This window comes from Peromyscus eremicus, chromosome 5 (assembly GCF_949786415.1).
Source record: "Peromyscus eremicus chromosome 5, PerEre_H2_v1, whole genome shotgun sequence".
Lineage (NCBI taxonomy): Eukaryota > Metazoa > Chordata > Mammalia > Rodentia > Cricetidae > Peromyscus > Peromyscus eremicus.
In genome coordinates this window covers 98,479,368-98,501,243 of record NC_081420.1, presented here as the reverse complement: position 1 = coordinate 98,501,243, position 21,876 = coordinate 98,479,368, and the positions used below count along the sequence as shown (strand labels likewise).

The window sequence follows — 21,876 nt, the reverse complement described above, 5'->3', positions numbered from 1 at the left end:
GAGGGCAGAATATAGAGTTTAAAACTCCCTGTCGCCGGGCGGTGGTGGCGCACGCCTTTAATCCCAGCACTCGGGAGGCAGAGCCAGGCGGATCTCTGTGAGTTCGAGGCCAGCCTGGACTACCAAGTGAGTCCCAGGAAAGGCGCAAAGCTACACAGAGAAACCCTGTCTCGAAAAACCAAAAAAAAAAAAAAAAACTCCCTGTCCTGGTCAGATTCGGGGGGGGGGGGGGGGGGGGAGAGCCGCAAGAAAGAACACAGAGGGCCAGCTCTGAAGGAACACTCAGGTATATGAGCTTCCACCCATTAATACTCCTGAGAGTTGGGGAGGGGGAGACAGACAGATGGGACACACACTGCTGCCTGTCCTGGGGGTGTTTGTGTGCTGGAGGTTTGATTAGCGTAAGAGCTTCTACCACACCACACTAAACTTAACTGTTCAATCAGTTCAGGACAGGGAATTTGTTTTACATGTATCTCCACAGCTTTTTGACCACTACCTGCACATAGCACATAAATGAACTATGTAGTATAGTTGGTATTTTTTTTCTCTTTGCTCTTTGTGGGCCTACCACCCAGCTCCCAAATACTCAGAGACTTATTCTTACTTATGAATGCCCAGCCTTAGCTTGGCTTGTTTCTAGCCAGCTTTTCTTTGCTCCCCGCTTCCCCTCCCACCCCAGTTTTTTCAAGTCAGTGCTTCTCTGTGTAGTTTTTGGTGCCTGTCCTGGATCTCGCTCTGTAGACTCAGAGATCCGCCTGGCTCTGCCTCCCGAGTGCTGGGATTAAAGGTGTGCACCACCACCGCCTGGCTCTAGCCAGCTTTTCTTAAATTTTTCCACCTATCTTTTGCCTCTGGGCTTTTAGCTTTCTATATACTACAGGCCTTTCTTCTTACTCTGCTGCTGGCTGTGGAGCTGGGTGGCTGGCCCCTGGCATCCTCTCCATCTCCTTTTCTCCCTCCTCCCTCTCTTCTCGCTCTCCTCTTTACTCTCTCTGCCTGGCAGCCTTGCCTATCCCTCTCCTGTCTAGCTATTGGTTGTTCAGTTCTTTATTAGACTAATCAGGTGTTTTAGGCAGGAAAAGTAACACAGCTTCACAGAGTTAAACAAATGCAACATAAACAAGTCTAACACATCTTAAGGCAAAAATAACATGCTTTTATGTTTCTGTCAAGGTTGTGCATTCTCAAGATGTCTTCACTCATTCAATCTCATGTTTTAAGTGCCTATGAGATTTGCAGGTGTATTTATTGTTAAGTAAGTAAGCTGAACAAAGGCTTACACATTCCAATTCAGCTAGTATAAATAATACACACACACACCCCCCAAGAAGTCCTAGAGACTGCTTTTCCTTTGTGCTCTGGCATAAACTTACCATGACCACAGAATCAGGCTCATAGGGCACATTGTAATTCTTGGCAATTTCAATCAGGTATCTCTCCACTAGGATTTTGGGTGGGGCTTCTACACTCAGTTTGTGCATCAGCTGTAATAACAGATGAACGTTAAGAAGCATCTATACAACCAGCCTAATCCTAACCTGTTTCTTTTTCAAAATTAGTTCCTCTCATTTCACTGGTAAAATTGAGGAAGATAAGAATAAAGATCAACTATTTTTTTTCAGTCAGAGGCACATTACAGGACCCATGCTCTTCTCACACTCTCTAGCTATGTATGAGACGGGTACCAAGAAAAGATTCAACACTAATGCCTTCCCTGTTTCAGTCATCCAACCCTTCTTTCCACTTTCCTTCCCGCCTTCATAACTCACAGAAGATGAAAAAGAGAAAAGCAAGCACACAACCAGGTGTTGGCAGGGAGAGGACAGACTGCACTGCCGGCCACAGTTGCCCCTGACCTTCACTATACTATAAAAGACATCCCTCGACTACCTCAACCATGCACCTGCACAACTCAAGCCCCCGCTGGTAATAAAACTACCTGTCCCACTGGGTCCTATTTACCAGGTACGTTCATTACCCTATCATTCACAGTCCCAATCTGATTGGTCCTGCACAATTTGCCATACTCCTTGCTATATTTAGCACAGAGCTGATCAGCAACCTAGAAAAAAAAAAAGAAGAAAAATTATAAGAGAAACCACTCCCATAAACAATTTCACACTTCCTATCAACATAAAACATATCTCCATGACTGGGTTTAAAATAACAATGCCTATAAAACCTTGGTAAGTATACATTATTTATTCATCTACCCAGAAAGCAACAACCTAACTCCAAACACTATCGTTAAGAATGATAAATACTGTAAATACAACGAGTTGAGCAAGGTGGCATACACCTGTGATCAACTAGGGAGGTAGAAGCAAGAGGATCAGTTCAAGGCTAGCCTGGGCTACATGAGACCTTTTCTCAAAACTCCTCTCCTACTCTCCAAAAATAGTAATATGATGATGAATGAAAATAGACACTATTTCTACTTTTAGGGAGTCTTATAATCTCTGTGTAAAATAATATTAACAATAAAAAAATCCAGTAAGGTCCACCTGCAGTTAGGATAAACCCTACTAAAGGAAGGTAGGCACACATGCAAATCAGACCTGAGCAGAAAAGTGAGATGAGGGTGCCTCTGCAGAAAACAAGTGTTTTGTCAACATTTGGAAGATAATGAGAAGTTAACTAAGCAAAGAGCTGGGTACAGTACCATGTCTCTGTAACCCCTAATGGGAGGCAGAAGCAGGAGGAGCCCTATGAGTTTGAGACCAGTCAGGACTACATAGTAAGAAACAAAACAAGTTAACTCAACAAAAATAGAAAGAGAATTGTTCTAGGAAAATGTGTAAAGGTCTCATGGGGCTAAACATGGTCAATACACAAACCTGAAGCAAAGTTAGCAAGCCTATAGTGTAGAACTAAGAGTATAGTAACAACTGAAGATGGGCACATGGGGTTAGACAATACAAACCCTGGCACTGTGTTTCTATCATAAGAACAACAGAAAGCTACCATAGGGGTTTAGAGCAAGGAGTTGACTCAACACAGGATTTGTTACTTAAAATGTTTTAATTGTGCGCTTTACAATTGTGTAAGAACTGTTCTGAGTCAGGTGGTGGTGATGCACGCCTTTAATCCCAGCACTTGGGAAGCAGAGGCAGTGGATCTCTTTGAGTTCGGGGCCAGCCTGGTCTACAGAGTGAGTTCTAGAATAGCCAGGGCTACACAGATAAACCAGTCTCAAAAAGCAAACAAAGAACTGTTCTGGCTTGTGCAGCACAGGCCTACCATCCCAGCACTCGGAAGATAAAGGCAGAAAGATCAGGAGTTCAAGGTCACTTTCAATTACAAAACAAATTCAAAACCACCCTGGATTACATGAGACTCTGTCTCAAAAAAATGAAAACTGGGACAGATGGCTCAGCAATAAACAACATCTGCTGTGGCAACTCACAAGTGCCTATAACTTGAGTTCTAGGGAAACTGACATCCTCCTCTGGCCTCTGCAGATACCAGGCATGGACATAATGCACATACATACATGCAGGCAGGAAAACACTCATACACATAAAATTAAAAATCTAAAAACAAAACAAAAAATGTTCTGGAAATGGATGTAGCTCAGTGATAGAGCAGCTGCTAGTGTGTGTGAGGCCCTAGTTTAACCCCTAGTACCACAAAAACAAGACGCTAGAGAGCAAAATGCTTTCCCATGTATATAAATAAGATTAAGTACTATAACAAGCAAATACGTGTGCATATAATATATGTAAGGTTTTCTGCCTGCCCCCTTCTTTGTGAGACAGGGTCATGCAATGTAGTCCAGGCTGGCCTTTACTCATGCCCTTTCACTTCAGCCTCCAAAGTACTGGGATTATATGTACAGACCACCACACCCAACAAAAAAATAATTTAAGAGAAGCCAGGCGGTGGTGAAACACACCTTTAATTTCAGCACTAGGGAGGCAGAGGCAGGCGAATCTATGAGTTCAAGGCCAGCCTGGTCTACAGAGTGAGTTCCAGGACAGCCAGGGCTACAGAGAGAAACCCTACCTCGAAAAATTAAAAAAAAAAAAAAAAAAAAAAAAAATTAAGTTAGCACGTAAATCTGCCTTTTAGAAAGTTGTTCAAATTTTCAAAACAATGTTCTATGCCATAAAGGTCTGAAAAGGAATAACTACTTAACAAAGTCTACTTCAAAACTAGAAGAATCAGATACCCAGGCGAACAAACAGACTTATTTATTTATATTTATTTTTTTCCGAGGCAGGGTTTCTCTGTGTAGTTTTTGGTGCCTGTCCTGGAACTTGCTCTGTAGACCAGGCTGGCCTCGAACTCACAGAGATCCATCTGGCTCTGCCTCCGGAAGGCTGGGATTAAAGGCGTGCGCCACCACCGCCCAGCCAGATTTTTTTAATAATATCAAAAACTACAAATGCTGGGCATGGTGGTACACACCTTTAACCGCAGCATGCAAAGGTAGAAAAGGGTAGATTTCTGTGAGTTTCAGGCCAACTAGAGTGACACAGTGAGACCTCGTCTAAAACAAACCAAAGTCTACAGACATTACAGAAACCGTTTGTACTTACTATTTTCAACTCAGCCACTTCTGACTGAAGCCGAGGAGCAGCCCAGATCAGTGTAGACACAGATTCAGCCAGACCAGAATCTAGCTCTCTAATGAAGAAAAATATACATATAATTTAACATGCTTTAAAACCAAAAAAATCATAGTTTATCATGTACCAGATGACCTCCAAAGTTATTTCACAAACTATACTGGCTCCTGGTCATTGGCATTCTAGCCTCTTCATTTCCCTATTTTGCTTTTGGAGAAACAAAACTAAGTGACATGCCCAAGTCCACAAAACCTCACACAAGCTGAACCAAGACTCAAACCTGGGAGACTGGATTCAGATTCTGTTTTCCTTTCACTAATAGGCAAAAAGATCCTTGGGAATGTGAAAGTACCTCCTAGTGTTAGCCTGCTGCAGATACATGTAGACTGAGATAGTATTACTCCATTCTCAAATTCCAGATTTGTTTAGCCTCTGAGGCAAGATATCTTACTTCATAGACTGGATAAGGCCAAACCGAGCCAGCAGCAGATCACAGTACAGCTCCAGGATCTCCATGGCCTCCACGAGGTAGTCCTCCCGGATAATGTGCTCCACACGGATGCGGGCTCGCTCATCCTTCCCAGCAGCCAGATAGTCAGCAATCTCCTTCCTCGCTTTCTGAGCCAGTTCCGCTGGAACACAAACCCCATTCCAGTCACACAGCAGTGATACACTGGGACCTGGCCACTAGGCAGACCTCCACCCAACAGACAAGACTGAGAGACTCATGCTGCAATCCACAGTAACCTAGCTCATACTCCTGACACATCTACCTCATCATAACTGCTCTAGAATTCCCCACCCTACAGAGATGAAACTATGATATAGGCTGACATTTCCAACTCAGAAGCCATAGTGAAGAAGGATACTTAACTATCCCACAATAGTTGCTAAGAATCCAAGAAGGATTGGTTCCCGGATACCTATGGATACTACAATCAGAAGGCTCAAGTGCCTGGGACGTATAAAATGGTACAGAATGTGCAGATTCTTATGCTTAGCCTCCTATATACTTTAAACCACATCTAGATTACTTATACAGCATAATATAAATGCTATGTAAATGGCTGTTACAATGTATTATTTCGGAATAATGACAAGAAGTTTGTACATACTCAATACATATGCATTTTTCTCTCTAAATATTTCTGATCAGCATTTGTTTGAATGCACAGACGTGGAACCCATGGCTGCAGAGATTACAAATACAGAGGGGTCAACATTACACACCCTTCTGTGATGGTTTGAAAGGAAATGGCCTCCAAACAGAGTGATGCTATTAGGAGGTGTGGCCTTGCTGAAGGAAGTGAGTCACTATGGAGGCAGGCTCTGAGGTCTCATATTCTCAAGCCATGCCTAGTGAGACAGACCACCTCCTACTGCCTATCAAGAAGTAGGACTCTCAGCTGTCTCTCCAGCACCATGTCTGCTCACACTGCCATGTCTCTCCATGATGACAATGGACGGAACCTCTGAACTTTAACCACCCAATTAAACACTTTTCTTCATAAGAGTTGCTGTGGTCATGGTGTTTCTTCACTGCAATAGAAACCCTAACTCTGCAACAAAGTGTTTCAATTTAACTATATACAAGAGGCAGACATGTATCCTAAATGCAAAGCTATGAGAAAGACTCCATAGTACTAGCCTGAAAGATCCAGCTTGGGATGCTGGTAGCTGGTTTTAAAAAAAATAATAAAAGTAGGGGTGGGTGTGGAGGAGGGGAGACACAACAGGACACAGTACTCACTTTTCTTTTTCTCCAACAGTTTAAGACGATTTATGACTAATCTCAAATTGACTCGTAAGCGCTCAGCTTTGAAGCCGGAGCCCAGCATGCTGTCCTGCTCCTCCTGGAAAAAGTAGCAGCACCATGAAGAGTCCAGATTAGTTCAGGAAACAGTACTACTTAGAGGTGGACTAGTAACATAAACCAGAGTGGCTTCCTTCCTTTTTTCTTTTTAGTGCTGGGAATTGAAGCAGGACCATGCACACACTAAGCACATCTCTACCACTCAGCGATCCCCTGCCCCTAGGGTTTTTCTAATACAATGACATGATCTAAACATCTTGTTTACATATCATTTTACCATTGTTCAAAGAACTGACTCAATAGGAATAAGTGGATATAAAATTTGAAAGAATCTGGTGACAGATAAAATTAGTGTGTAGGTATTGGCCACAGGAATAGGGTGATTAAAAAGACAAGGAGGCCAGGCATGGTGACACACACCTTCAGTCCCAACACTCAGGAAGCCAAGGCAGACAGATCTCTGTGAGTTTAAAGCCAGCTTGGTCTACATGAGTTCCATGACAGCCACTGCTACAGAGACAAACTGTCTCAAAAAACAAAACCCCCAAAAAACAACAACATCAAAACAAAGAGGCAGGAAGTACTCCTATTTAAAAAAAGAAAGAAAAGAAAAACTCTCAAAAATGGTGATCTTTTTAAAAAGATTGACAAAGTTAGAACCAAATTCAATATATGTTAATTTCTCAAATATTGCTACTAAATTTGAGCCTTTGAGAAAAATTACTGTCCAGTATCACAAAAATACCATTAGCATCTACTCAGGCACAGAGAGTTCTTTCTACAAGGGAGGTGAGGAATACAAGCAGGAACTGCTCTATGGAATTCTACAAGAGAGCACTATTTACCAAGAACTACACTGACAGCCTTAACAGTCAACACGACCACCAAGGATGTCAACTGTGCATTGAGCATTGCATATTCTATCTCAAGACTGTACAGTTTCTACTTCTCAGTTTTATTTCCGGACTCAAAACTTTAAAACAATGTAATATCCGAGTAGAAGCTAGATCTGACAAAGTAACCAAGGAAGAGACAACTAAAACACACAAAATGTACAAACACTAGGACTAGTATTTGCCTGTGTAAAAAGCACTTTCAGAAGATAACAGGATATACTTCCTTTTGTGTAATTGCCTCAAGAAACCTTCATACTGCATTGGATAACTTGTACGTCACAAATAACTTTCATCTATTATGCTGAATTATGTTCAATCCATCCAACAAGTTATTTATTGATTACGTGTCAGACTCTAGCTAGATGCTGGAAAATAACGAGTATAAGTACAGCCTCTGCCTCTCACAAGAAAATTATATTCTATCAAAGAAAAAAAAATAGTTAAAATCCAGGAAGCTATAATAGTGTTTGAAAAGGACTATAATTCTAGAGTCTCACTTGGGAGTGACTACAGACATCTTGCATTGTCATAACCGGAGGGGAAGCTATCGCCAACTAGTGCGTAGAAGCCTAGGATGCCATTAGACATGTAAGAATGAACAAGACAATGTCCTTACAACATCTGCCCAAAACCCCAACAGAACTAAGACTGAGAAACCTATTGTAAATAAATGACCCAACATCTTAGGACAATCATAATGGAAGGTTCTCCAGATAGCAAAGCCTAAACTGTGTCCTAAAGAACAAACCAGACACTTGTAAAGAGGGAGTGTAAGCCTGATGTGGTGGTACACGTTGACAAGTCAAGACCTGTCTCAAACCAAAAACCTCCCAAGCCCAGGGAGTTGTATGTGTAAAATCCCAGGTTCCAGAGAACAAGGTTTCTTAGAGTTAGACTCCCAATACTCTAGCAGACTATGTGTTGACAGATTCAAACAGCATCCATATTCTCAGGCACTCATAAGCAGAGAGGGACAGGAAGTAAGAAAAAAGAAAAGCATTAATAACTACTATCATTTACTTTCTAGTCACCTGCACCAAATCAGCCAGCAACTACGGGTAGAACTAAAAATAAAACTTTAACGGAAGCCATGAGTGGCATCTGTAGCCCTAAATTCTGAAGAAAGAGGTGGAAAGATTCCTTGAGTCTTAAGAGTTCCAACCTGGGAGTCAATAAGGAAACCCGGGAGTGAGCCCACCTCTCTTTCTCAGGCTGCCGGGAAGATGGCGGACATTCACACAGAACATGCTTACCAAAAGCAGCCCACAATCTTTCAAAACAAGAAGCGTGTTCTGCTTGGAGAAACCGGCAAGGAAAAACTCCCTCGGTACTACAAAAACATCGGTCTAGGCTTCAAGACGCCCAAGGAGGCCATCGAGGGCACCTACATAGACAAGAAATGCCCCTTCACTGGTAATGCCTCCATCTGGATCCTGTCTGGTGTCGTGACCAAGATGAAGATGCAGAGGACCACTGTCATCCGCAGGGACTACCTCCATTACATCCAGAAGTACAATCACTTTGAGAAGCGCCACAAGAACATGTCTGTGCACCTGTCTCCCTGTTTCAGGGATGTACAGATTGGTGACATCGTCACTGTAGGAGAGTACAGGCCCCTGAGCAAGACAGTCCGCTTCAATGTGCTCAAGGTCACCAAGGCTGCTGGCACCAAGAAGCAGTTCCAGAAGTTCTAAGGGGACTCCGGACAACTCCCCAAAACAAATAAAGTAGTTTTCTAGCTCAAAAAAAAAAAAAAAAAAAAAGAGCCGGGTGGTGGTGGCGCAGGCTTTTAATCCCAGCACTCGGGAGGCGGAGGCAGAGCCAGGCGGATCTCTGTGAGTTCAAGGCCAGCCTGGGCTACCAAGTGAGTCCCAGGAAAGGCACAAAGCTACACAGAGAAACCCTGTCTCGAAAAACCAAAAAAAAAAAAAGAGTTCCAGCCTGGGCGGACTGACCAACTCTGCAACTACCCAGGCCTAAAACCAGGGTTATGTGTTGGCCCTCCCCAACTTCCCACATCTGTGATCTGCTGGAGCACATGAAGGGACCAGTCCTGCAGACCCAAAGCGACAGGGTTTCCACAACACAAAGCAACAGTAAGATAACCAAGAGGCATTCCAGTGAGGGCCCAGCATCAACAGTGTAGTAGAAACCAGGGGCCTAGACCAGACCAAAGACTCTGCAATGAACATTTCCAAGTACAGATATATGGACAAAGGGGTTACTGTGTGACTCACTGTGTCACACCGCAGCTTCCATGACCAGACTGATTTTTTTCCTCCTTTTTTTTTTTTCTTAAAACTTATTTTACTTTATTTTGGGGGGGAGGTTGCAAGGGTAGTGGGTGGATATGAAGGGACAGGAAAATGAATGAGATGGAGATGGATGATGTAAAAGACACAAAGAATATAAAAAGGAGAAAAAAAAAGAAAAAAGAAAAGAGTTCCAGCCTGGGTAGCATAAGGAGACTCACCAAACTAAAACCTAAATGCGCCAGAAACTAAACCCCAGGTAAACAATCTATATCAGGTACTATTGAGTCCTTTATTGCACTATGAACTGTAATAGAGCTCAGATCACATGTACAAGCAAGGCCTAAATGAAAATGGGGTATGGGCAGCAGGGGGCTGCAGAGACAGCTTAGCTGCCAAAGCACTTGCTGCTCGAGCCTAACAACCCGAGTTCAATCCCCAGGAACTACATAAAAAGCTGGCATGATGGCACATATTTGTAGTCCCAGTGCTAGGGATGTAGAGAGAGGCAGATCCCTAGATCATTAGCCAGCCAGCCTAGCTTACTAGGTGAGCTCCAGTCTCAGAGATGGGCAGTGGTGGTGCCCACCTTTAATCCCAGCACTTGGAAGACAGAGGCAGGCAGAACTCTCTGAATTCAAGGCCAGCCTGGTTTACAAAGGGAGTTCTAGCACAGCCAGAACTGTTCCACAGAGAAACTCTGTCTCAAAAAACAAGGTTGACAGCTCCTGAGGACCAACACTGGTGGTTCACCTCTGGGCTCTACATGCTCAAATACTGTCTAAAACAAGTATGCACGGAATGCCTTCTAGATTACAACAGTCTAGAGATGCACTAGTTAGGAAAAATGGGCTGGAGAGACGGCTCAGTGGTTTAGAGCACTTCCTGCAGGAGACCTGGATTCAACTGTCAGCACCAGTCATAACCATCTGCAACTCCAGTTACAGATCCAATGCCTTCTTCTGGCCTACCTGGATACTAGGCATGTACATGGCACACAGACATACATTTGATCAAAACACTCATGCACATAAATAAATCTAAAAAGAAAAAAGTTACTGCCCTGTGGAATCTATAACTCAGAGAAATGTCTCATATCACTAATTAAAATAACTGTCACCAGTGATTCAAAGAAATAAATGGTGTTATATAGAATTTAGTGCAAGGCCTACAAGCTTGTCAGCCACCTGTTTGGAAACTGTTACAAAGGCAAAAAATAATAAAATTGGGACATAATGCAGAGTTTTAAGTTGGGGGGAAATGTCAAGATTTCTTTGGTTCTTAGCCAGGCGGTGGTGGCACATGCCTTTAATCCCAGCACTCGGGAGGCAGAGGCAGGCGGATCTCTGTGAGTCTATGGCCAGCCTGGGAAACAGAGTGAGTTCCAGGAAAGGCATAAAGCTACACAGAGAAACCCTGTCTGGCGGGGGTGGGGGGGATTAATTTCTGTGGTTCTTAAGTAGTACTGGGTTTGATTCTCAGCACCAATATAGTCACTTACAACTGTCTCCATAACTCCAGTTCCAGGGAATATGGTTCCCTTTTCTGACTTTCACAACTGTGCTCATAGTGCACTTACCTACATGTAAAAATTACAAAAAGAATAATTAAAAACAAACAGAAATCTTAGAAGAGTAAGAAACTTGACTGATGTAAAGGATCAACAACAGAATGGAAAATGACAGAAGAGCCAGTGCACTTAAGAGAGAGATAAAACTCTCCAATTTGAAAAAGAGAACTATTATTGATTTTAAAAAATCTACTGATAAAAATGAATAAACTCATAACTGGAGACAGCTCAGTGGTTAAACATACTTGTTGCACAGTCATGAGCATGGAAGTTTGCATCCCAGCAAGCATGTAACAAGCCAGACCCCCCACATATGCCTGTAACCTTAATAATGATGTAAGTGGAGCCAGGCTCCCTGAAGCTTGCTGTTGCTGGCTTCCAGCCTCACCAAGAAAACTCAAGTCTCAGGTTCACAGAGACACCCTGCCTCAAAAAAAAAAAAAAAAAAAAAGAATATGACAGAGGACACAGACACCCACTTCTGGATTCCACGCAAGAAAACAGATGTGGGCACTTGCACATACATGTCCATTATACACTAAACACATACATACCAAACTCATAAACGCGCACAAATAAAAATGAGCAAAGTACACCAGGCAGTGGTGGCACACGCCTTTAATCCCAGCACTCGGGAGGCAGAGGCAGGTGGGTCTCTGAGTTCCAGGCCAGCCTGGTCTACAGAGTTCCAGGTCAGCCAGGGCTACACAGAGAAACTCTGGGGGGGGGGGGGGGGGGGCGCAGGGAAGAACAAAGTACAGAAAAAAAAAAGGCCATTAATTTGAAGGACAGCAGCAGGGAAGGGTATACAGGAGGGATTGGAAAGAGGAAAGGAAAGGGGGAAATGTAATTAAATTATAATCTCAAGAAAAATTTAATGAACAAAGCCTCAAATATTAGCAAGACAACAGAAGAGCCTAACATTTGTATCAAATTCCAGAGGGGCTGGGAATATATCTCAATGCTAAAGCATTTGCAAGATGCCCTAGATTTGAGCTTTGCACTGTGCAAAAAAAAGCTACTTGAAAAGATACTAGCTAGAAATTCCTCTAACTTAACACATACACACACAGAGACTCAACTCCAAACACAACACAACCCAGAGATTTATGCCCCATCTCATCATAATCAAACTGCTGAAATCAGAATCAGCGTCCCCTGCACCCCAAGACAGGGTTTTTCTGTGTAGCCCTGGCTGTCCTGGAACTCACTCTGTAGACCAGGCTGGGCTCCAACGCAGAGATCCACCTATCTCTGCCTCCCCAAACTCTGGGATTAAAGGTGTGTCACCACACCCAGCCATAGATAATTTTTTTTAAATATTGAATGAAACCAGATAAAAGCAATATATAACTTATTATCTATAGTGTAACTATTCGAATGACCAAAGATTTCAGCATGAACCTATTGCCCCAGCTACATGGAATGAGAAAAGAGGATCACCTGAGTCCAACACAGCAACACAACCAAAAACCCAAAACCAGAAAGGAGGGGACAGGCTATAAATCTCATCTAAGATCATGGAAACCAAAAGAAGAGAAAGTCATTTTCAAAATACTGAAAAAAGAAACCTTACATCGGCCAAAATATCCCTCAGAATTAAAGGTGAAACGAGACAATCACATGAGGGAAAATGAAAAAGAAGTTTTGTCCTCAGCAGAACTGCCAAGGAAAGGGCCAATGAGATAGCTCAGTGTGAAAGGGCTTGCTGGCAAGCCCAGTGATCTGGGTTCAAGCCCCAGAACTCACAAGAAGGTGGAAGAAGAAAACCAACTCCAGTTATCCTCTGACCCTGACCTGAACAGCATCACACACATCACCCCCTCAAACACACATAAAGATACAGAAATGACAAATTTGCATGAATAAATTTAATAGATTGCTTCTCTCAACTCTGTTACACTTGACAGTTCGGAACAACATCAGTTTTTTATGGGATTTTCAATCCACATAATGTAATACTTAAGAAAAACATTACTTAGCCAAGCGGATCTCTGTGAGTTCGGGGCCAGCCTGGTCTATAGAGTGAGTTTCAGGACAGGCACCAAAACAACACAGAGAAACTTTGTCTCCAAAAAAAAAAAAAAAAAAAAAAAAAAAAAAAAAAAAATCAAAAAAGAAAAAAAAGAAAACCATTACTTAAGGGGAAGAAGGTGAAACAACCAATATAATGGTAAGATTTCTACATCTACCACAAGTGGAAAAACATTCTCTAAAAACAGTAAACACACACACACACACACTTTAACATACTTTAAAATTTTTTATTTTTATTCATGTGTATGCATGTATCTGTGTATGTTGTGTATACCACATGTGGGTGGGTCAGTTAAGAGCATTCACTGGTTACTCTTATAGACAATCCTGGGTTGATTCCCTGCACCTACATGGTAGCTCACAACTATCTGTTAACTCCATTCCTAGGTGCCTTCTTTTTGGCCTAGGAGAGTACCACACATGCACGTGATACACAGACATACATGCAGGCAAAACATTCATACGCATTAAAAAAAGAAGAAGAAAATAAAAGAAACAGTGGTACATACCTGGATTCCCAGCATTTGAGAGAGAGAGGCAGATTCTAGGAAAGTTCTCTCCAAATGAGCTACACTAGTTACAATAGAAAATATAGTAATATACCCCTAGCCTCTAAATTCCATTTGGGGGAGGTGAGGTGAAACAGGCCCTCACTCTGCATCACAAGTTGCCCTCAAACTCACTACAATCCTTCTGCCTCACGCTTCTAAGTGCTAGGATTACAGGTGTGCATAATGCCCACCTTCAACTAGTTTTATAAAATTATGTGTATGCTAGCACGTGTTTGGAGGCCAGAGATCAACTTCAGGTGTGTCCTTCAACCTTATTTCCAAGACAGGGTCTCTCATTGGTTGGACAGACTAACTGGCCAGTGGGCCTCAAAAATCCTCCAGTTCCTACCTCCCCAGCACCGAGATTAGGCACACGCTGCCACTGCCACCTACGAGCACTTTACCAACTGAGCCTTCCCAGACCTTCAGCTGTTTCTTTGGCGCCAGTGTCTTGCACGAACAACCAAAGAGCATAGCACAGCACGGCATGGCATCTTGCACAAACGCTACTATTTGTTATGATGATTAATTATTAGGAAACTGAACTAAATATAATTTTCCTAGTTTAACAATTCACACCTTTTTTTTGCTATGTTGGGATGATGATACTCAGGGGTCATATATGCTAGGTTACATGTTCTGCATTGAGCTAGATCACGCCAAACAACAGACATTTCAATGAAAGCTGACACTAGCTTAGGAATTCACAATCTAATCCACACTAAACAATGAACAATCAAAACACGAAGCCTAATGAATGAATCAGGAACTAGCAACTGCAATCCCAACTTTCAGTGTTCTATCCTGTTTACACAGAAAGACCCTACTGTGATTCTGTGCTGCTATTTATATTTTTATTAGTGTCACACATGGCTCATCAGCCTCACTTAGCATTCTAAGCACCTGTCAATTCTTCATTTTACTCAAATCTTCAACACAAAACTTAGTTTCTCACCACCAAGTTCCTTGGAGCCTCTGTATCTGTATAATCTTCATTCTTAGTAAGAGGTGTAAAGAGAGGAATTTAAGGTAATGTAAGGGAGGAAAATAGAGACTGCTGTGTCGAGAACTGCTCCCCCAAACTGAAACGACAGTTACTGTGAAACCTCCATTATAACACAGAACATCCTAGTCAACCAGTGTTAGAGTCCATAGCTGCAAAGAACCGAGCGAAAGAGGAAAATGAGATGCAACACAGTGGCAGGAACACGCTGAGAAGCTAGGATGCCTTTCTGAAAACAACATAATTCAACTCCCTTCCAAGTACTGTTTGTATAGTTTGCCAGCAAGTTTACTTTCATACTATGTAGTATAATCAAATATTTGCTGGCCAAACCAATCAAGACTGAAACTTCAGAGTGGAGTAGTGGTAGTGCACACTTTTAATCCCAGCACTCGGGAGGCAGAGGCAAGAGGATATCCGAATTCGAGGCCAGCCTGGTCTACAGAGCGAGTTCCAGGACACCCAGGACTGCACAGACAAACTCTGTCTCGAAAACAACAAACAGTAACAACAAAAAAAGACTGAAATTTAGCCGGGCGGTGGTGGTGGTGGTGGCGGCGGCGGCGGCGGCGGCGGCGGCGGCGGCGGCGGCGGCGCACGCCTTTAATCCCAGCACTCGGGAGGCAGAGGCAGGCTGATCTCTGTGAGTTCGAGACCAGCCTGGGCTACCAAGTGAGTTCCAGGAAAGGAACAAAGCTACACAGAGAAACCTTGTCTCGAAAAACCAAAAAAAAAAAAAAAAAAAAAAAAAGACTGAAATTTCAATGAAGGAATCACACAACCAGCAACGATGTGTGAAATTCACAACAAACACTAGGCTTCGGAGTTCAGGCACCATCAGTTTCTGGAAGGAGTCATCAATGCTGCAATGAAGAGGCATTATAAAGTATCTTTAACTTTTTATTAAAATGTAACACATCGCAGAAAACTCTCAGGACCTACATCTTTGGTTGGCTTTTACTGGATTGCTTTGCTTTTTCTAAAACAAGAGTTCACTCTAACCTGGGCTGGCCTCAAACTCACGGTAATCCTCCTGCCTCAGCCTCTAAGCTCTGGGATAACAGGCCTGTCACAACCACCCAAAGTTCTTAAGACATTTTAAGTTGTAGGTGGGGACTATGCACCATTATCCTTTTACCATTTACAATCCCATCACATTACAAAAATCATATTTGTATGAGTGTGTAACAATTTTCATACTAATTGCCTAAACTTTTGACATTTGTACCATAGCAAGAATGCTGGAATGCGCATTACTTTTCCTGTGTTTGAAATGACTTAGACTGACTACACTTTGTTTTGCAGTTTTACTTTAAACCACAACAAGCTACATATAATTGGGACTTGATAATGATTAGAGCTTAGGTTAAGGGGACCAGAGACTACTTAAGGATTCTACAAGTGCAGGTCGTGTAGAAAACCAGAGGCACAGGAAGAAAAGAGAAGAGCTACAAAAAGTCATGGGGGGGGGGGGGGCAGTATTTTTATCAAGTGAGAATGTGAAGAAACTGCATGACTTAAAAACAAGGACGCTGTGAAGTTCCCCCAAGAACTTGAGGGGTATGGGGGTGTGGTCGTTAATAAATGTGTCACCTAAGGTTTTATTAAGCTGGAGAACGATATGCACAAGGAAAAGTATGACTGAAACAAGAAAATTACAATCTCCTTTGGGAGCCGTTCAACATCAGACAAAGCAGAGACAGAAAGCAGCCAGAACCACCCTCTGCCGTCGGCTTACAGTCCTAGTCCCCAGCGAGATGCGCATCCCAGGTCCAAGTTCAAGATACCGATTGCTACGCCTGACCCCAGCACCCGGAAGAGGAGCTCGGTGAACACCGGCTACTGATGTCTGACTCACTCCGCAGCGATCGCGGCAGGAGACAAGGCCTGCCTCAGTGTCTCGACCCGACGACACGGCAGGGGGGTGTCTCCTCAGAGCCCAGGCCATGCCTGGGGGGAAGAGGCGCCGGGACAGCGAAGCCAGCACCTGTCTCAGCTGTCCCACCTCCTCCCGCGGCCAGAGACCGACCTCAGGCCTGACCCCGACTGCCAGGGCTTTCCCTTTCTTCCCCGCTGACAAGGCACGGACGGCTTGACCCCACAGTCCTAACGACTGCTGGGGTCTGGTAAATGCAGGGGGGTAGAACGGAGAGGTAGACAAAGCTGCCATGGCTACGGAGGGCAAGCTCACCTGGAGGAATTCAGACGTGAAAACGGAACAGACGGACTTCCGATTAGCAGCTCAGCACCGAAAATGGCGACTCCCCGGACCTCACCACCGCGAACTCGAGCGGAGGAATCCACCGGACGCGTTAGCCACGCCCTACCTCGCAGGGATTGGCTGCGCGCACAGCACTGGGAAGCGTCGCTCCCAGAGCCCAGCGGTTCCCACCCACTCGAGCCGGACGGGCTGAGGACTATTTCCCACGGCGGAGGCGCGGGACTTGACTTGTGGCATGTCACGCGGTGGTTGAGTCACTCTGCTAGGGGCGCGCCTTGCAATTTGCCCGGGGCACAGTGAGGCTAGTGGAGTCTGTTCCTGGAGTCCGTGCCCGGTACCCTTGTCCCAGATTGTTCCTGCCCCTGGAAGAACCGGCTGCAGACTGCCTCGCAAACGTCCCCGGTTCCGTGCCAGCCCCGCTCGCCGGTTGGTCGGCCCTGGGGCTCCGGCCTTTCTGGAGCGGCTAGGCGGGATTCAGCGCCGTTGAGCCAACTATCTTCCACAGCCTCTCTGCTTCTGTCTACCGACCGACGCCGGTCCTCCCTTCCACTCCCACACCGAGTCTGATTCCTGCCTTACCACGCTCTCTCCGGCCTTCACCTTCACTAATGCTCTCTCCGATCCACCTCGCCTGCCACTTGCTCTTACCTCTATCCGTGTTCGGAGGAAACTTTTCTGGGATTTGAGTAAAAGAGCCTTCTTCCAGTACTCTTGTTCTTGGCCCTGCTATAGAGGCCACGGCTACAAAGACCAAATTTGTGGCTTGTCTTGAGTCAGTAGTAAAACGGGGACTGAGGGTTACCATACGATGAGGATTGTATGGATTTGAAAATAACTGGCTTGTAAACAATGCGCTTTATTTCAAAGCTCCAGGGTTCCAGGACCCCAGAACACACAATATTCGGTTCCCTTAAAATGTTCGGCTCTTTCCCACAGTAAATATGTGCATACATGAATTGTACTGCAACAAGATCATGGCATTTGTTGCTAAAAATCCCTTCTCTGACAGAGACGGAACGACCCCGTCCCCCAAGTCTCAACAAGGTACAATGCTGTGAAAGTTCTCCCTGAAACACAAATTAGTTTATTGGGCTTATTTACAGAACATGGTGACAGTTCACCCTGCACTCCTGTGTGTGATCACTCTCCCCCAAATAAGGTTGCACTGGGAAGTCTTTACCCAGCAGGAATGAAGGCTTCCTGCACAGATGAAGTCCACTCCCCTAATGGTCCCTAGCCCCTCTCCAGCCCACATGCAGATTAGGTGAGTGCCCGGATACCCAAGTAAGGGTTCCAAGACCCTCCTGACCCCCTTTCTATGCAGGGATGATCTTTGCCTGTGAGCACAGTGAAATCCCTGAAGGTGGCTGTTGTTTGGCTCCAAGAATAGTGCAGTACCACAACATTTAAAAAAAAAAAAAATCACTTCTTTTAAAAGGGCCACTGCTCAGATTTAAGGTGCTAGAGACACCAAACCAAAGGACCTTGTTTAGATACAGTTTCAAATTAACCAATTATAAATGACGGGTTTTTGTGGGTTTTTTTGTTTGTTTGTTTGGGTTTTTTTTTTTTTTTGAGACAAAGGGGGACATTAGATTATGGACTAGGTGATAAGTATTACTTTCTTATTTTGTATGGAGACATCTTTTAATGTAAAAAAAAATGCCTATGAATATAAAGGTAAAAGAGCAGCCAAAAAAAAAAAGTCAGTAATGGTTTAATGTGATGCCGTTGAGTACTGAGTGTTGTCACTGTTTTAAGATGTCTGGAGTCAGGCTGGAGAAATGGCTCAGTGGTTAAGAGTGCACATACTGCTCTTCTAGAGGACCAAAATTTGGTTTCCAGCACCTGTGACAGGTGGCTCATGACCACCTAATTCCAATCCCAGGGGATCTGACGCCCCTCTTCTGGCCTCCTTGGACACCTGCCTTCACATGCAGAGACACAGTCATATAATTTTTAAAATAATTTTTAAAAGATGTTCAGAGTCATTAACCAAAAAGTAGGAATATATTTGCTAGGTGTGGCAGCACACACCTTTAACCCCAGCACTGGAGAGACACAGCCAGGAGGACCTCTGTGAATTTGAGGCCAGCCTGGTCTACACAGAGAGCTCTAGGACAGCAAGGACTTATTTGAAAGCCTTTTTAATAATAAAGTTTATAAAATTTAAAAATAAAAAAGGAAAAAATCCCACCAGGAATGATGCTGAGTCCTGTAATCCCAGCATTTGGAGGTAGAGGCAGGAAGGTCAGTAGTTCAAGGTCATTCTTAATTACATTGTGAGTTCAAGGCCAACCTGGGCTATATATGACCCAGTTTTGTTTTGTTTTAAATGATTCTGAATTAATTCTCATGCTTTTAAAGAAATATATATTATATGTGAGCCATAATTTTTCTTTGAGACTGGGTTTTGCTATACAGCCCATTCTGTCTTCCAACTCCCTATCCTTTTTTTGTTTGGGTTTGGTTTTTTCCTGAGTGTTGAAATTACAGGCATGCACCACCACACTTGGTTTGATCATAATTATTTAAGCAGAGCTCTACTGATGGGCATTTAGGTTATTTCCAGTATTTTGCTTGTGAACAATGCAGACTAGATGTTTACTGCTTGAACTGTACTTACACGGTAAATTCCCAGAAACAAAAGAACTGGGTCAAAGAGTAGGTATGTTTTTATTCTAATAAATATTGCCTAACACCTTTCATAGAAATATCAGTTTACACCACTAACACCAGAGCATGAAAATGTCTATCTCCCCATGCCCACAGCAGCACAGTATATATTAGGATAACTTTTAGAATCATTGACATCATAGTAACCTTGATCAAACCCTAGAAGTAAATAGATTCCTTCAAAGATGAATTTATTTATTATGTATACAGTGTTCTATCTGCACGCATACCAGAAGAAGGTATCAGATCTCATTATAGATGGTTGTGAGCCACCATGTGGTTGCTAGGAATTGAACTCAGGACCTCTGGAAGAACAAACAGGCAGTGCTCTTAACCTCTGAACCATCGCTGCAGCCTATAAATACATATTTTTATTGGAACCTGTAATCCCAACACTCAAGAAGCTGAGGCAAGAGGATTGCCATGAGTTCCATGTCAGCATGTGCTACAGTGTAAAACCCAGTCTCAAAAACAATTGCAAGCTGGAGGCGTGAAGGCCAGCAGTTCAAGGTCATCCTCCCTACACAGCAAATTTGAAGCCAGTCAGCTACTAAAAATGTCATTAAGCTCCAGCCTAGTGTCAGAATTTATTTAGAAAAATTACTTCCTATTTGAGAGTTTAGATTCAGTAATCATTGCCTTTAGTTTAGGTTTTAACAAAACCCACCAGTCTAATGTTAAAAACACTACAGTACCTCAGTTACGAATTGTACTATAAGCAGTCAAGTTATTCAGACACTACCTGGGGATGGAGGTGGGGTGCAATAGCTCTGTCCCTGGCTCAACAGACCAGTTTCACTCAGGAGCTATCAATAATCAAAAGTAAAGTGGCATACGCTTTCACTTGAAAATCTGGTTTTGTTATGGGACAGAAATTAACATTTAAGATTTAGTTGGTTAGCCATGTATTTTTTTTTTTTGAGGTAAAATCCTTATAACTAGTGGCTGTAACTAAAATCTAACGCAGTGTGAACTCAATAAAATTAGTTTCTCACTAACAGACCAGTTGTAAAATAAATAAATAAGTAATGAATAAACCTGTCAGACCTGTTTTTAAAGAACCCTTCCAGCTGTGACTGGCTTTTTACATTGTTAAGAGGTTGGGAAAGGGTGGTAGCAGGGATATGAGGCACTGACCTTACTGTCCCACAAAGCTTGAAATATTTACTACTGGGTCCTTTACAGAAAACATTTGCTAACTTATGCAATAAAAGTATTACACATTATATAAGAGAAAGATGATGTCACAGTTAACTGCATTGGCTTTCTTGTTTGTGTTTATGTTTGCTTTGTTGTTGTTTTAAGACAGTCTCATGTAACCTAGGCTGGCCTCAAATATAATATGTAACCAAGGATGACCCCGAATTCTGCTCTTCCTGCTGCCTCCTCCCAAGTGCTGGATTACAGACATGAGGAGCTGAGTTCAGACCCCTAGCACCCATGTCAAATGCTAGTGTAAGTCACCTATGTCTGTAATCCTAGGTAGCAGGGAACAGAGACCAGAGCAGATTTGGAGATCACTGCCGAGCCCAGGTTAGCCAATTAGTGAGCACTATGTTCAGGGGGGAGATCCTGTCTCCAAAAAAGATAAAGTTGGGAGCTGGAGAGGTGGCTCAGTGGATAATCGCACTGGCTGCCTTGCAGACCCAGGTTCTGTTTCTAGCACCTATACGGCAGCTCACAACTACCTGTAATTCTAGTTCCAGGGGATCCACACTCTCTCTGACCTCTGTGAGCACCAGACAGACCTATGTAATGCAGGCAAAATACTCATGCACATAAAATAAAGCAGGGAACAACTAGAGAAAACATCTGATGCCAGCCACTGACCTCCACATACACATGCACTCATGTGCACCAATGAGCACATACACACAACTATACCTCATACATGCACACATGTGTAACCACATGAACACATTATATACTAAACACATTCGGGGGTTTTTGTTTGCTTGTTTTGTTTTTTTGGGTTTTTTTGAGACAGAATTTGCCTGTGCAACTCTGACTGTCCTGGAACTCATTCTGTAGACCAGGCTGGCCTGGAACGCAGAGACCACTGCTTCTGCCTCCTGAGTGCTGGGATCAAAAGCATGCACCACCAGCAGCTTTCTTTTGTTGTTGTTGTTTTTTGTTTTTTGTTTTTTTGTTTTGTTTTGTTTTTTGTTGTTGTTGTTTTGTTTTCTGAAGCTGAGGACCAAACCCAGGGCCTTGCACTTGCTAGGCAAGCGCTCTACCATTGAGCTAAATCCCCAACCCCTGTTTTTTGGTTTTTCAAGATAG

At 43.4% G+C, this 21,876-nt stretch overlaps 2 protein-coding genes and 1 long non-coding RNA gene across 7 annotated transcripts in view; 2 read left to right on the top strand and 1 right to left on the bottom strand.

Annotated features, from left to right (window-relative positions):
• Ist1 (IST1 factor associated with ESCRT-III) overlaps nucleotides 1-21,876 on the bottom strand; it is a 32,504-nt gene that overhangs the window by 5,758 nt on the left and 4,870 nt on the right. For 4 of the 5 annotated variants that reach the window (XR_009379427.1, XR_009379428.1, XM_059264030.1 and 1 more), the window contains exons 1-6: nucleotides 16,888-17,018; nucleotides 6,325-6,427; nucleotides 5,026-5,206; nucleotides 4,545-4,632; nucleotides 1,982-2,065; nucleotides 1,377-1,487 (exon numbers count right to left, since the gene is read on the bottom strand). Coding sequence is in view for 3 of the 5 variants with exons in the window: in XM_059264030.1 (XP_059120013.1) it covers nucleotides 1,377-1,487; nucleotides 1,982-2,065; nucleotides 4,545-4,632; nucleotides 5,026-5,206; nucleotides 6,325-6,412 (552 nt within the window). In the remaining 2 variants the exon portion in view is untranslated. Of the gene's footprint in view, nucleotides 1-1,376; nucleotides 1,488-1,981; nucleotides 2,066-4,544; nucleotides 4,633-5,025; nucleotides 5,207-6,324; nucleotides 6,428-16,887; nucleotides 17,019-21,876 lie in introns of those variants that run through there. The other variant, XM_059264031.1, reaches the window with a different exon arrangement.
• LOC131911728 (uncharacterized) lies at nucleotides 241-6,640 on the top strand. The gene is made up of 3 exons (XR_009379429.1): nucleotides 241-286; nucleotides 1,727-1,968; nucleotides 4,994-6,640. It is a non-coding gene; the product is annotated as an uncharacterized LOC131911728 (long non-coding RNA).
• LOC131911726 (small ribosomal subunit protein uS17-like) lies at nucleotides 8,463-9,032 on the top strand. The gene has a single exon (XM_059264033.1). It carries the CDS (start codon nucleotides 8,507-8,509, stop codon nucleotides 8,975-8,977), a length of 471 nt encoding a protein of 156 aa, XP_059120016.1. The 5' UTR covers nucleotides 8,463-8,506; the 3' UTR covers nucleotides 8,978-9,032.

What these genes read in the sequence shown, in the direction of transcription:
- LOC131911726 (XM_059264033.1), top strand. Translation starts at nt 8,507, where the DNA reads ATGGCGGACATTCACACAGAACATGCTTACCAAAAGCAGCCCACAATC.